This window comes from Ischnura elegans, chromosome 4 (assembly GCF_921293095.1).
Source record: "Ischnura elegans chromosome 4, ioIscEleg1.1, whole genome shotgun sequence".
NCBI lineage: Eukaryota > Metazoa > Arthropoda > Insecta > Odonata > Coenagrionidae > Ischnura > Ischnura elegans.
This window is the reverse complement of record NC_060249.1, coordinates 163,715-176,816: the sequence shown is the minus strand read 5'-3', so window position 1 is coordinate 176,816 and position 13,102 is coordinate 163,715. Positions and strand designations below refer to the sequence as shown.

The following is a 13,102-nucleotide window of genomic DNA, read 5'->3' as shown; positions in this document are numbered from 1 at the left end:
CTTCAGTTAATTTTTGAAAGACTTCTCTCTCATAAAATGCTTCATATTGATCACAGACATTGTGCAAAGCACTCGGATCCGGACTTATTTCCGCCTCTTGGAGGATTTTTTTAAATTCTTCGTCTGCTTTTTCTTTTAATTTGAATATGAATTCCTCTATCTCTTTCCAAAGGGTTAGAGAACCCACCGGCTGTGCTAAAAGGCTGTTCATGATTTTTGTAATGAATTTTCGCCCGATTTATATATATATATATATATATATATATATATGGATAGTGTCGCAAGTAGGGAGGGTAAAGGGGTTCAAAGACCATCGAGGGCGCCATTTTAGGTTTTCCCCAGTGAACCTGTTGGTACCGGAAATAGGGAATAGGAATTCTGGAATATCAAGTGGTATTACATCATCCCCTAATTCCTCCGCTATTAAGCGCACACGTGCCGAGGTCGGCCTCTCACGCGGAATCTGCGCTGCCCCACCCACTTAGCCGCTGATCGACACGCACGTGCCGAGGTCGGCCTCTCACGCGGAATCTGCGCTGCCCCACCCACTTAGCCGCTGATCGACACGCACGTGCCGAGGTCGGCCTCTCACGCGGAATCCTTGAGAGAATTTCCAACACTCTGGATTGATGCTGTTTCATCTTGTGATTACCATATCCGCCTCAGTGGTTCACCGCAGTGATGATGAAAGGATAAATACCACGTGCAGCTCTCAAGGACATTTTCAGACCTCTTGCTTCATGCTTCGGTACTGGAAGGTCATCCTCTCACTTAGTGCAGTTCTCCTTGGATGATTACGACCTACTCCCAGTTATTTCCCCCTAAGTGATTCGAAAGTATTACCCCTCTTTTAGGTATATAAGAGCTCGCATCTTCCTCCAAATTCACCACTTCAATTCGATCGGCGGTAGAGTACACCAGAGGCGATCCAAAACCGAACGCAGTAAGTGGGGCTTAGTTTTCTTCCTCACATGTATATATTTAACGTTATATACGATTATTTCCCTAATACTTAACATGTATTTTCTTTCTAGATGGAGAACTTGAGAAGGAAAATTCAGAAGGTGAACCATGAACTCCCTCCCTTCCTAAAAAAAAGAAAACCTTGTTGTAGGTTTTAGATATACCATAACATATCTATGGGTGGTTGAAACTAGGTATGGGGATGGGGTTTCGGCAATGATTGAGGGTGCTGGTCAGCGAGGGAGGCTCTTCCTCCCTAAAAGATACTTAAAGGTTTTCAACAGGGAAGCGGTGGATGCTGTGAACCGGGGGGAGGGGGAGCCTCTCACGCTCACCTGGGACGGAGAGCGTTTGTCCTTGGAAGATTAAAAGGTATCTATGATTTAATATTATTTAATTTTGTTTTTTAAATTAGGTTTTTGTGTTTAATTATATTTACTTAAATTTTGATCTTTCTTTAATTACAGATTATTCACATCACTGTGTTGTAAAAAAACCTTTTTAAAATAAAAGAAATAATTTGGAGAAGGAATAAGTTTTTCTTGAGAGAATATTAGAAATAGAAAACACTTTCCCCGGTTTCCTGCTTGTTACGTCCTGCTGGTCGGAGCTCTGGTTTATATATAACGGTAAGTAGCTTATTATCTAGCAGTGAATAAGAAGATTAGGTATTGTGAAGCATCAGTGTACATAACATTCATTGAGAACATGGACACTTTTTGTGACATTTGTTTCACTTATTTTAGAGATAGACTTGCTCATGAAGCTAGTGACGTTCATCAAAGACATGTTTTACAGAATAGTGTTGGAGTTAATCCGGAAGAATATAAACTTTGTGAAATTTGTTACACTTATTTTAGAGATAGACTTGCACATGAAGCTAGTGAGGTACACCAAAGACATGTTTTACAAGGTAGTGTTGGAACTAATGCGATAGAAGATAAACTTTGTGAAGTTTGTTACACTTATTTTAGAGATAGACTTACACATGAAGCTAGTGAAGTACACCAAAGACATGTTCGTGTTGGAGCTAATACAATAGAAGATAAACTATGTGAAATTTGTTACACATATTTTCGTAACAAAGTCTCTCATGAGAGTAGTGAGGTTCATAGAAGACATGTTTTACGACAAGTTGGAGCAGGAAATGTAAAGGGAATGGTTGAAGTTCAATCGGCAGCGAAAAATAGATTAAAGACTTACTGGGTTAGTGGGTTGGATGAGGGAAGTGATTTAATCACATTTCTGAATAATATCAGGTTACTGGTCATTGAGAAAATTAAATATGTATTGGAATCTTCTCCGGTAAAAATCAATGTTTTGGTCAAGTGTAATTTTTCTAAAGAGGAACTTACGGATGAAAGATGGTTTAAAACGGAAAATGTTAGAATATTTGAGACTGACAATGTAGATGAAATTGTAGAGCATCTGTTTGCTAAATTACTAAAAGAAAAATCCGAACATCAAGCAAAGGGATCAGGGTGGACTTTACGTGAAATTTCAGGTTTAGAATTACGAATAAATAAATATCGTCCTCTGGGCGGATCCACTTTCATCGAACTCCCAAAGAGAATTTATGATACCAAATCAGTAATAAATGTTAAGAATAATGATATATACTGCTTTAAATATGCGATTTATTCCAAATACATGGCAGAAACAGCACCTAGATATTTATGCTCTAGAGTTATAAAATATATTAAGGATAAAAATTTTGAAACAAAGTATGATTGGAATTGCATTAAATATCCGGTTATTTTGAGAGATATTAGTAAATTTGAAATAAAAAATAATATTTCTATTAATGTTTTCGGTATAGATGAGAAAAATAACGTGTATCCTTTAAAAGTTGTGGATGAAGAACTATCTGATCATAGAGATTTACTTTATCTAGTTAAAGAAAATAAATCACATTATTGTTGGATTAAATCGTTTAATAAATTGCTTCATTCACAAATTACGAAAAATCATAATTCTATATACGTTTGCAAACGCTGCTTCTGTCATTTTCATACGCATGAAAAACTCGAAATACATCGTTTAGATTGTATGAAAAATGCTCCTTCTAAAATAATTATGCCGGGAGATGATGAAAAATTGTTGAAATTTAAAAATGTTGGTCGTGCAATGCGTGTCCCTGCCATAGTTGTAGCCGATTTTGAGTCAATACTTCCGAAGGTTCAACATTGTTGCTCGAATGATGAGCATTCTTATACGTGTGCAATAGAAAAACATGAAATAATGTCTTTTTGTTTTTTACTTATTTGTACAAATAATCTAAAATTTGAACCAATTTCTTATCGAGGGAGAGATGCTGCGAAAGTTTTTATGAATTGGATCAAAGAGGTAGCCGAACTAGTACAAAATATGTATCAAAATACGGTACAGATGATTGCGTTAACACAAGAAGAAAAACAGGCATTTGAATCCGCTAAGTATTGTCATCTTTGTGGAGAAGAATTGGGTGCTGATCGCGTTCAAGATCATTGTCACTTGACTGGAAAGTTTAGAGCAGCTTTACATTCACAATGTAATTTAAAGTTTAAAATGCCCAAATTTCTCCCTGTATTTTTTCATAACCTAAGCGGATATGATGCTCATTTTATTGTACCAAATTTAGGTTACGATAATAAAGAAATTAATTGCATAGCGAATTCTGAGGAAAAGTATATATCTTTTAGCAAAAGTATCGGTAACAATTTCAGCATTAGATTTGTGGATACATTTCGATTTATGGCTTCGACCCTATCAAAATTAGCTGACAATCTCCCCCGAGAGAAATTTATTCATACAAAACGAGTTTATGGAGATAAGTTGAACCTTGTTACGAGGAAAGGAATTTTTCCATACGAATATGTTGACAGTTGGGAAAAGTTAGAGGAAAAATGTTTACCACCGAAGGAGAAATTTTATAGTCATATTAATGGAGAAACAGTAAGCGATGACGATTATGAATTTGCTCAAAAAATTTGGTTTGAATTCAATTGCCAGACTCTCGGTGAATACTCCGACTTATACCTGAAAACAGATGTTACGATTTTATCCGATATTTTTGAAAATTTTCGGGATGTTTGCATGGAAACGTATAAGCTTGACCCTGCATGGTATTATACATCACCGGGGTTAGCGTTTGATGCTATGTTAAAGCATACAGGGGTGACTCTCGAGTTGATGACTGATTACGATATGCTGCTGATGACAGAAAATGGAATACGAGGAGGTATTAGTCAATGCTGTAAGAGGTACAGTAAGGCAAATAATAAATATATGAGGGAATATGATGCGTCAATTCCTAATAGATACCTTTTGTATTTGGATGCTAACAATCTCTATGGGTGGGCAATGTCTCAACCTCTTCCTCGTGGTAGTTTTAAATGGCTTAGTGAAGAGGAAATTCGAGAGTTTAATTTGAATATTTCAGATGACAATCCTAAAGGATATTTTCTCGAGGTTGATTTAGATTATCCCGATAATATACATGAAACTCACTCGGATCTTCCATTTTGTCCAGAAAATAAAATACCTCCTACTGGTAAATTCAGAAAATTATTGACAACACTTGAGCCAAAAGAAAAATATGTAATTCATTATGTTAATTTAAAACAAGCCCTTAGATATGGTCTGAAGCTGAATAGAATTCGACGAGTGATCGAGTTTGATCAATCGAGATGGTTAGATCCTTACATAAACATTAATACCGAAAAACGGAAGTTGGCAAAAAATGATTTTGACAGGGATTTCTTCAAACTTATGGTAAATAGTGTATTTGGTAAGCTGATGGAGAATTTAAGGAGAAGAATTGACCTTGAATTGGTGTGTAACGAAAAAAGACTGAATAAATTGATCTACAGTTCGAGATTTTTAGATAGAACTATATTTTCTGAAAATTTGGTGGCTGTTCACAGTAGAATGTCAACGATTAAAATGGTGAAGCCAATTTATGCAGGACAAGCAGTTTTGGATCTAAGCAAAACCCTAATGTACGATTTTTTTTACGGTCACCTTAAAGTGAAGTATGGGAATAAGATATCGCTCAATCAAATGGATACAGATGGTATGATTATTGATGTTGAGACTAATGACATATACGAAGACATGAAAGAAAACTTAGAACTGTACGATACATCTGCATATCCCTGTGATCACAAGTGTTTCTCAAATTTTAATAAAAAAGTGGTTGGTAAGATGAAGGATGAATGTAATGGTGACATTATGACGAATTTTGTCGGCTTGAGAAGCAAACTTTACTCCTATCGTATGGAAAATGCTAAAGAAGTGAAGAAGGCTAAAGGTATTGCCAAGCCCGTCATTCGAAAATCTATTAATTTCGAACATTACGAAAAGTGTTTACTCGATAATTCCGTAGAGTATCGACAGATGTACATTTTACGATCTAATAAACATGAAATGTACACTCTAAAAATAAATAAAGTAGCCTTGAGTGCAAACGATGATAAACGCTATATATGTAGAGATGGTATCACGACATTAGCCTGGGGTGATTATAGGATAAGAGAAGAATCACGTAAACGGACTTATGATGAGGCCTTCCCCCTCCCTCATCGTTGAAAAGTGTATAAATTCAGTTCGTATTAAATTGTGAATCTCATTTCATTCCCTCACGTGCTACGCTTCACACTGAAATGAGAGCAGTCTATATCTTTTTGCTCTTAACTGAGCTTGCTGTACAAAAGGTGTTATCCAGTGAAAATACCCACACCAATAAAACGTATTGCGTAGCAGAATATCTTCGACAGTATGGATATTTGAACGTGACCGAAAATGAAATTACTAGCATTGACCATACGGAATTGAAAGAGGCTTTGGAAATTTTTCAAGAATACTATAACATTACAAAAGATGGGGAATTGAATGAAATGACTCTGAATTTAACCAATAGACCACGCTGCGGAGTTGTTGATGATCCTGCGTTTTCTGTATACCATTACAAATGGAATAAAGATATAATAAAATGGCACTATGGATTTGTGAACTCGACGTACATGGAATTAGCTCGGAAAGCGTTTGAAATATGGAGTCAGGCAGCTAATTTAAAGTTCGAGCATGATCCTAAACATCCGGATATCTTCATAATGAATACACGGTACAATCATAAACAATATTTAAATAGACATTTTTGTTCTACGCCTTTGGATGGGATTGGTGGAAAATTAGCTCATGCGCAATTACCATCAAGTCGAGATATTCCACTTGAAATTCACATCGATCAAGATGAAATGTGGTACTTAGGAATGGATCATCCTGAACTTCCTGAATTTCAAGTCAGTTTGCTCGCCGTTCTTCTCCATGAAATTGGTCACACTCTAGGAATTACACATTCGAATTATGAGAATTCTCTGATGTTTGCGTATTATAACCATTATGATTACCGTCTGACACTACATGAAGATGATATACTAGCAGCTCAATTTCTCTATGGACCACCCTTGGAACCTCAGAAGGAAGATGATCCAGTTCAGGGGAACGATGATGATGCTGAGGGAGCACCTGAATATCCGGAGGATAGATTCAGAGCAGAACCGAATGTTGCAAAAAATAATACTCACCGTCCGACTTTGTGTGAACTTGATAATGTACGCCAGTTACTCATAATCAATAATTTGCTGTATTTATTTCATGAAAAATGGTTTTGGTATGTGGATATGGAAGTGACTGAAAGAATAGACATCGTTGGCCCTCAGCTTATCACAGATTGGTTACCATTTTTACCTGAGCAAGATTTCAATGGTTTTGATGCTCTTTATCGCAGGCCTAGTGGAGAAATTGTAATATTTATCAAGGGCCTGATATACATGGTTAATTATCCAACAATGGAGCTAGTTGAAGGTCGTCCTATGAATATTATATCCGCCGGCCTTCCTAGAAACGCTAGAATTCAAGCAATTGTTAATACATACTCTGCCCGCACACTAATATTTCATAGTGGGGAATTCATTGTTGAAATGGATGAGTGCACTTTTAGACCGAAGAGTCAAGCTCGTCACATAAAATTAATGCCACAGATACCTACAGGTATACAATCTGCATTTAGACATACCAATGGGATCCTCTACTTTTTTAGAGAGAAAGATGTTTACGAATACAGTGAATTTAATAACACTATGGTGAGGGCTGGAAGAAATGATCTCAATCTCTTTGGTATCCCATGTCCCAAGAATTACCCTTCAGATTTATCGAGCATAGCAAATGACTTGAAAACTATAGTTTCCCGAATGGATAATATTATCGATAATTGAAATTTATAAAATGTTTGTAAACATGCATACATACAATAAAAAAAAAAAATATCTACCACCTCTTTGCCTTTCATTTGTCGAATTATTTCCTATCGAACCCAGAACATCCAGCGGTTAAGGGGGAGGGAGAGGTTGGCGGGGTTGGAGTGGGGGAAGCAGCTTGGGAAAAGAAGATGACGATCGAAAATCTTATATTAGGAAAAACAAACGACGAGAGAAAACAAATGAGAAGCGTAAAAAGTAAATTACGTCAGAGAAAATAGAAATAGGTGAATATCGATAAAGAAGATGAAAGGGAAACAAATGACGATCGAAAATCATTTGCTATTGGTAAAACAAACGACGAGAGAAAACAAATGAGAAGCGTAAAAGTAAATTACGTCAGAGAAAATAGAAATAGGTGAATATCGATAAAGAAGATGAAAGGGAAACAAATGACGATCGAAAATCATTTGCTATTGGTAAAACAAACGACGAGAGAAAACAAATGAGAAGCGTAAAAGTAAATTACGTCAGAGAAAATAGAAATAGGTGAATAACGATAAAGAAGATGAAAGGGAAACAAATGACGATCAATAAAACAAGTGACGGTCGATTAAAAAGTCACGTGATAGCGTAATTAAAGATGGCGGAGCGTAATTAAGTGTAGGGGGGAGGTAATTAAAAATGGCAGGTGCTCCAGGACGCTTTTTTTTACCCTACTTGCCTATATATCATACTTAGTATGCCATTTCAAAAAGTTACACTTTATTTGCATTTACTTGTAACAATCATTTGGAGATTTTGAATCTACAAAGAAACCCTAAGGCATATCTTTTTGATTAATGACCATACTATCAGCTCAGTTCTACCTTATGTTTATGATTTGTTTAATGGGTTATCTAATGTGAGCAGATATTTGGAGACCAAAGAACTTGTCCATGAAATTCGTGCGGCGGCCGCCTCCTCGGGGCTGTTTGCGGAAGGGGAGCAATGATCAGGGGTGCTTTCCTATTTTCCAAATTCTGCTCGCTTCCATTTGCGCGCGCCTGCACTCCCTTTCTTTCTTGGGGAGCGACTCGCACTCCCCTTCCGCTGACCAACTGCCTCCCACTCCCATCGACTCACCCCATGAGCTGCAGGTCGAAGTGAACTGCCGCTTCGTTTCACTCCATTGGCTCCTCCACACTCGGTGGTGTGAACTCTTGTTTCCAAATGCGTCACCTTTCGCTCCGTCCCCTGCTGCGTATCCTCTCCGCAAATAAAATGGGTTTCCTCGTACCTTCGTATAATTGGCATGGATAGAAGTCCAAATGATCGATGACTCCCATATTGTTACTTTCCACCCTTAATGCATTTCAATCGTTAATGGTACCATTTTTTTTAATATCTACTTATCCGTGTAATATTTTTCAATTTCGAAATGCATGCATTGTGGCATTTTTTTCGAGCCTCAAACGGAGTTAAAATATCAAGTTCACAACTTTGGCTTCGAGGTTGCTTGAAGACTCTTTGCATTGAATTATTTTCATTAAATTTTGAATTATTTTCTCATTCGCAATTTAAGTATTGTGAATCGATGTAAAAATATGTCCTGGGAAGGGTGAACAGATTGGTTGAGCGGTGGATAGGGATATGCGTTTTGGTTCCGTTTCGCTCGATCCCTCCTCGCTTGTCCAGCTGAACGTGGCCACGCACTAGGCGTCGCCCAAGGTGATAGAAGGTTTTTACCACTCCTTTACCACCTTGGGCGTCGCCCAGCCTCCGGTGGACACAATCATGTTCAACAAACACCTCCCTCACCAACGCATGCAATTCCACTCTGGCTACCTCGGCACCCGTTCCGCTCCCCCCCCCACCCACCGATCCCCTGGTCTCCTTCCCCTCCACACTTCACTTCGATCTGCCCCCTCCCACAGCAGCGGTGGAAAAGATATAAACATTCCCCCTGCCCTCCGCCAACGGCCGATCCTTTCCTCAACCTCCTCACCGCTTGCATCGCACCCCAAATCCTCCTTGTCTTTCTCTCTGTCTTTCAGATTTTTCCATTTATTCTCGTTCGTCTTCCCGCGCCATTTACCTATTTATGCTGCGAAAGAGAAGCCAATTGTTTTTCCGACTACCCTCTCTTTCGCCCAGGATTTAAAATGGTCGTGGTCCATTGTGTCACAGTGGCATCTTCTTCACCCATGCAAATGTATTTTACGGATGCGTATTTTTATATTTTGCATTCTACGTCACACTCACAAATATTTCAACAATTTCATCGTGCCATTTCTTAACATAATCCCTGTTTTATATTTTTAAGGATATTTTTTGCCTCCTCTTTTAAAGATTCCTCACGGTCTGGCGTTCTTTAGGTATTAGCTAGATTTCCTGCCTCTTGTCTCACGCTCATTTCGAGAACTTCTTTCGTAACCGGAAAAATCGCTTAAAGTAGAAGCGTTTGATCATATTGAGTCGCAGTCGAATTTAAAAAGAGGTAATTCATTGCAAAGGGTGGGTGTAGAACGCTCAAAATTTATGATACCTTTAGCGACAACACCCCGACTGCAGAATACTTTATTTTAAAATTCGTGCTTCAAAACTTGTAGTGGCGACTCAATTTTCCCAAAGCCTTCATATAAATCGTATTCTCAGTTAATCTCATAACTTCACCATATCTGAAAAGGGTTTTTCCTGTGAGGAAAGGTATCTGACCAGCCTTTAAAATTCTTAAGTGCCTATCCACCTGTGTGCCGTTAAAATTTCCAAGAACGAATAATACGCAGTGCTTTTACTAAAATTCCCCCAGTGACCCATGTCCTTCGGGGAAATCATTAACCCATAACAGCATCACCCACAGCCGGACTCAACGACCTTCCATAGACTATTGTGATTTAGAAAACTCAATGTACCCCGCTAATCCTCTCTTTCTTCCCCAACACCGCTACCTTCTTTAGCTCTCGTCTCCTCACCCACTTTGACCCCACCCTCCCCTCGCTGGTCAGATACCTTTCCTCACTGGAAAAACCCTCGTCTCAAATCAAGGCTGCCCCTTTCTCCCTTACCCCCCTCTCCCCATTCCATTCCGTGCTTAACCATCAGCATCGCTATCATCAGGATGAGTCGCTAAAACGCGTCGTGCTCGAATAAATACTGTGGACATTCACAATGTCACAAAGACATGAAGGCATATTTTTGCCAGCAACTGCATTGTATTTATATAAGTTCAATCATCAGCATTAAAAGGGGTAATTTGAGGAAAATGGACTGTACACATTGGAATCGTGGACAAGCATTCTCATTGTGTACAGAATGCATGTGGTGAATATTTTGCACGATAAAACACTACTGCTTAGGAAATGGTAAAAGTATGATGCTGCTTAGACCTCGTTTAAATCGCAAAAATACTATCCATCGGGGGGCGTGGCAGTAAGTTAACATGTATGCGAGTGATACGCGAAGTGTCTGGCGATTTTCCATCTCTCTATCCGCAACGCTGGTCTCCATTGGCTCCGACAAGGAGCTTAGAAAAATAGAAGCTGTGAAGCTGTGTTTTGAAGAGACGTGACGTCACGGTTGGGACGCTCATCGTGGTAGCGCATGGCTACGAATGGGGATTCACTGTATCACTGCGGTATTCTGACTATTTTCTTCGCGATTTTTCAATTAAAAGTACTAATATTTATTGCGCTATGTACGAGAAGTATTCTCTCAGCCATGGTTGGATTGGTGAACTTACAATTAATGAACAGTGGCATTTTTCGGCATTTGCAGCGACGAAAAAATATTGTGGCAGTAAAATGAAGACAAAGCCCTTTGTAAACTTCCGCAGACTTTTTTTTATGGTTTATTATGGAGAAATGACAGCGTAAGTCATCGTTGCCACGACATTTAGACATACACGCTATACCAAGGCTGCCACGTTTAGCATCTAGCCTCCCCAAGGAATATTTTTCCCTCTTTTCTCTGCCCATGAATCCCGTGCGGGATGCCAGCGAGGAATGCTAGGGGAAACCGCGGAAGTCGAAGCCATGTCTGCGGCGCCGGCGGACGGACACTAACCGCACCGCGCCGACCATAGAGGATGCTCTATGGCGCCGACCAATGGGTTGAGCGAGAAAGGGGTATTCCTCCCAACGTCCATTCTCCCGTTTTCTATCTCCAGTTCCGACTGTTCTTACTCTCCCTCTACTCCTACCTCTCCATCTTGCTCCTCTTTGCCTTTCCTTTCTGGCCTTCAGAAGAGCTACACTTTGCCTCCCTAATGCCCTCGTCCGCACTCCCAACCTCAGCAAACAATCTTTCCCCCGCACAAGAATCTCCTCTATCCCGGAAAAGGGGTGGGTCGTGGAAGATTTACTGTCCAACCCTCTGGGTCACCATCCAAGCCCTGGCATATCCACTCTTCTTTTCCCAGCCTTCTCCGTTTCCCATATTCCTCCTCATACCTTTGTTTTCAGTCCTCCTCCTTTTTATCTGTCCTTCTCGCTCTTCGCCTCCATATATATTTCTTCCAGTAATTGCATTCCTCTCTTTCAACTAAGACGTAAAATTCCTATATTTCATTTTTATAGCTTGGATTATTTTCGTGCCAATTCAGGATTTATCGATTTATAGTACTGATTTCAAACGTAAAGTAGGTACGCAGGCTTAAGGCTCCTTGGCTTTAAATCCTCCTTTGCCTACGTTTTTCTGCTCTTCTTAATCTTCATCCACTATATTTCCGTCAGCTATTGGATTCCAGGTGTTAAATTATTGCGCATCATTCGTATTGATTGTAAATTTTTTCCTCCTATTTTTGTCATTACAGGATTAGTCAATTTATTTATGTAATAAAAAAAGAAGTAAGTACGTTTTCCTAATTCCCATGCCGCAAACTTGATATTTATGACTTATTAAGTTTGTTAAACAGGATTGCACGAGCTTGGAGTTATATATTTATGTGTACATGGACTCAGAAATCGTTAAGAAACATGATTTTATGACAAGTAGATTATAGTTATTTAGTGTTTTGAACCGCTTAATTAATGATATCTCTTTTCAATGCTTGAAATTGACATGAAAGAACGCAAAGGCATCAATAAGATTTGAGGTACGTTGCTGGGGGGAAATGCGAGTAGGAGTCGGCGGTGGAGAAGGTAGAGGAGATACTGATTATGCTCCAAAATACAAGTAACCTTCTGCCTAATGTGGGTTTGGGAATAAGATGGGCAGTTTGGGTAATACGGTTTGGGGATAAGATAGGCAGTTTGGATTATAGAGGGAAATGATGACGGCTGAATGAAACCAAGTCGGTCTGGCACACAGGAGGAGGGGAAATGTGTCCACACATGCACATTAACCCTTTCGAGACGGCTGAGTTTTCGTCTTAGCATGACTGCTGTACTGAGCCCCAAGAAACTCTTCTTTCTCGTGGTACGGAGCATTTTTGACAGCAATCGTTAAAAAGGGTCTAGCGGATTACTACACCCTCCGAGCTCCAACCTTTTTCGCCCCCTCGCAGCGGGGACTCCGCATTATCTCGGGCAGCGAGGGTTGATGTGATCCCTCCTTCCCGCGTTTACGACCATACCTGAGGCATTGGTTCGCGGTCAACTTATGGATTGCTTATATGGATTTTTCAAATGGATAATTGTTGCTTGCACGTAAATTGCAGACTTTGAATTGAATTCCTCATTTTTTTCTTAGCATTGTAAAATTTTAAACGAAGTTCTACGGTCAATTTTAACGGATTTAATGCATCAATCCTTTCAATGCCAAATATATGCTCCTAAAATTTTTCTTATCGAATTCAAACCCTTCCAAAAATCTCATTAGCTATTTCTCCGAAATGCATTACTCGAGGTAAAAAAAATCCTTGCAAGAAAAGCTCTTTGTCTGTCACAGGGCAGCCTTGGTATCCCTTGGAAAGTAGGCTC

The 13,102-nt window shown here is 39.2% G+C and overlaps 1 protein-coding gene across 1 annotated transcript; it reads left to right on the top strand.

Moving 5' to 3' along the window:
- The first annotated feature begins 253 nt into the window (after positions 1-253).
- Positions 254-8,196, top strand: LOC124157025. Its single transcript, XM_046531491.1, has 3 exons — positions 254-943; positions 1,035-4,943; positions 8,115-8,196. The coding sequence occupies exons 2-3, from the start codon at positions 1,672-1,674 to the stop codon at positions 8,194-8,196; spliced, it is 3,354 nt and encodes a 1,117-aa protein (XP_046387447.1). The 5' UTR covers positions 254-943; positions 1,035-1,671.
- The last annotated feature ends 4,906 nt before the right edge of the window (positions 8,197-13,102 follow it).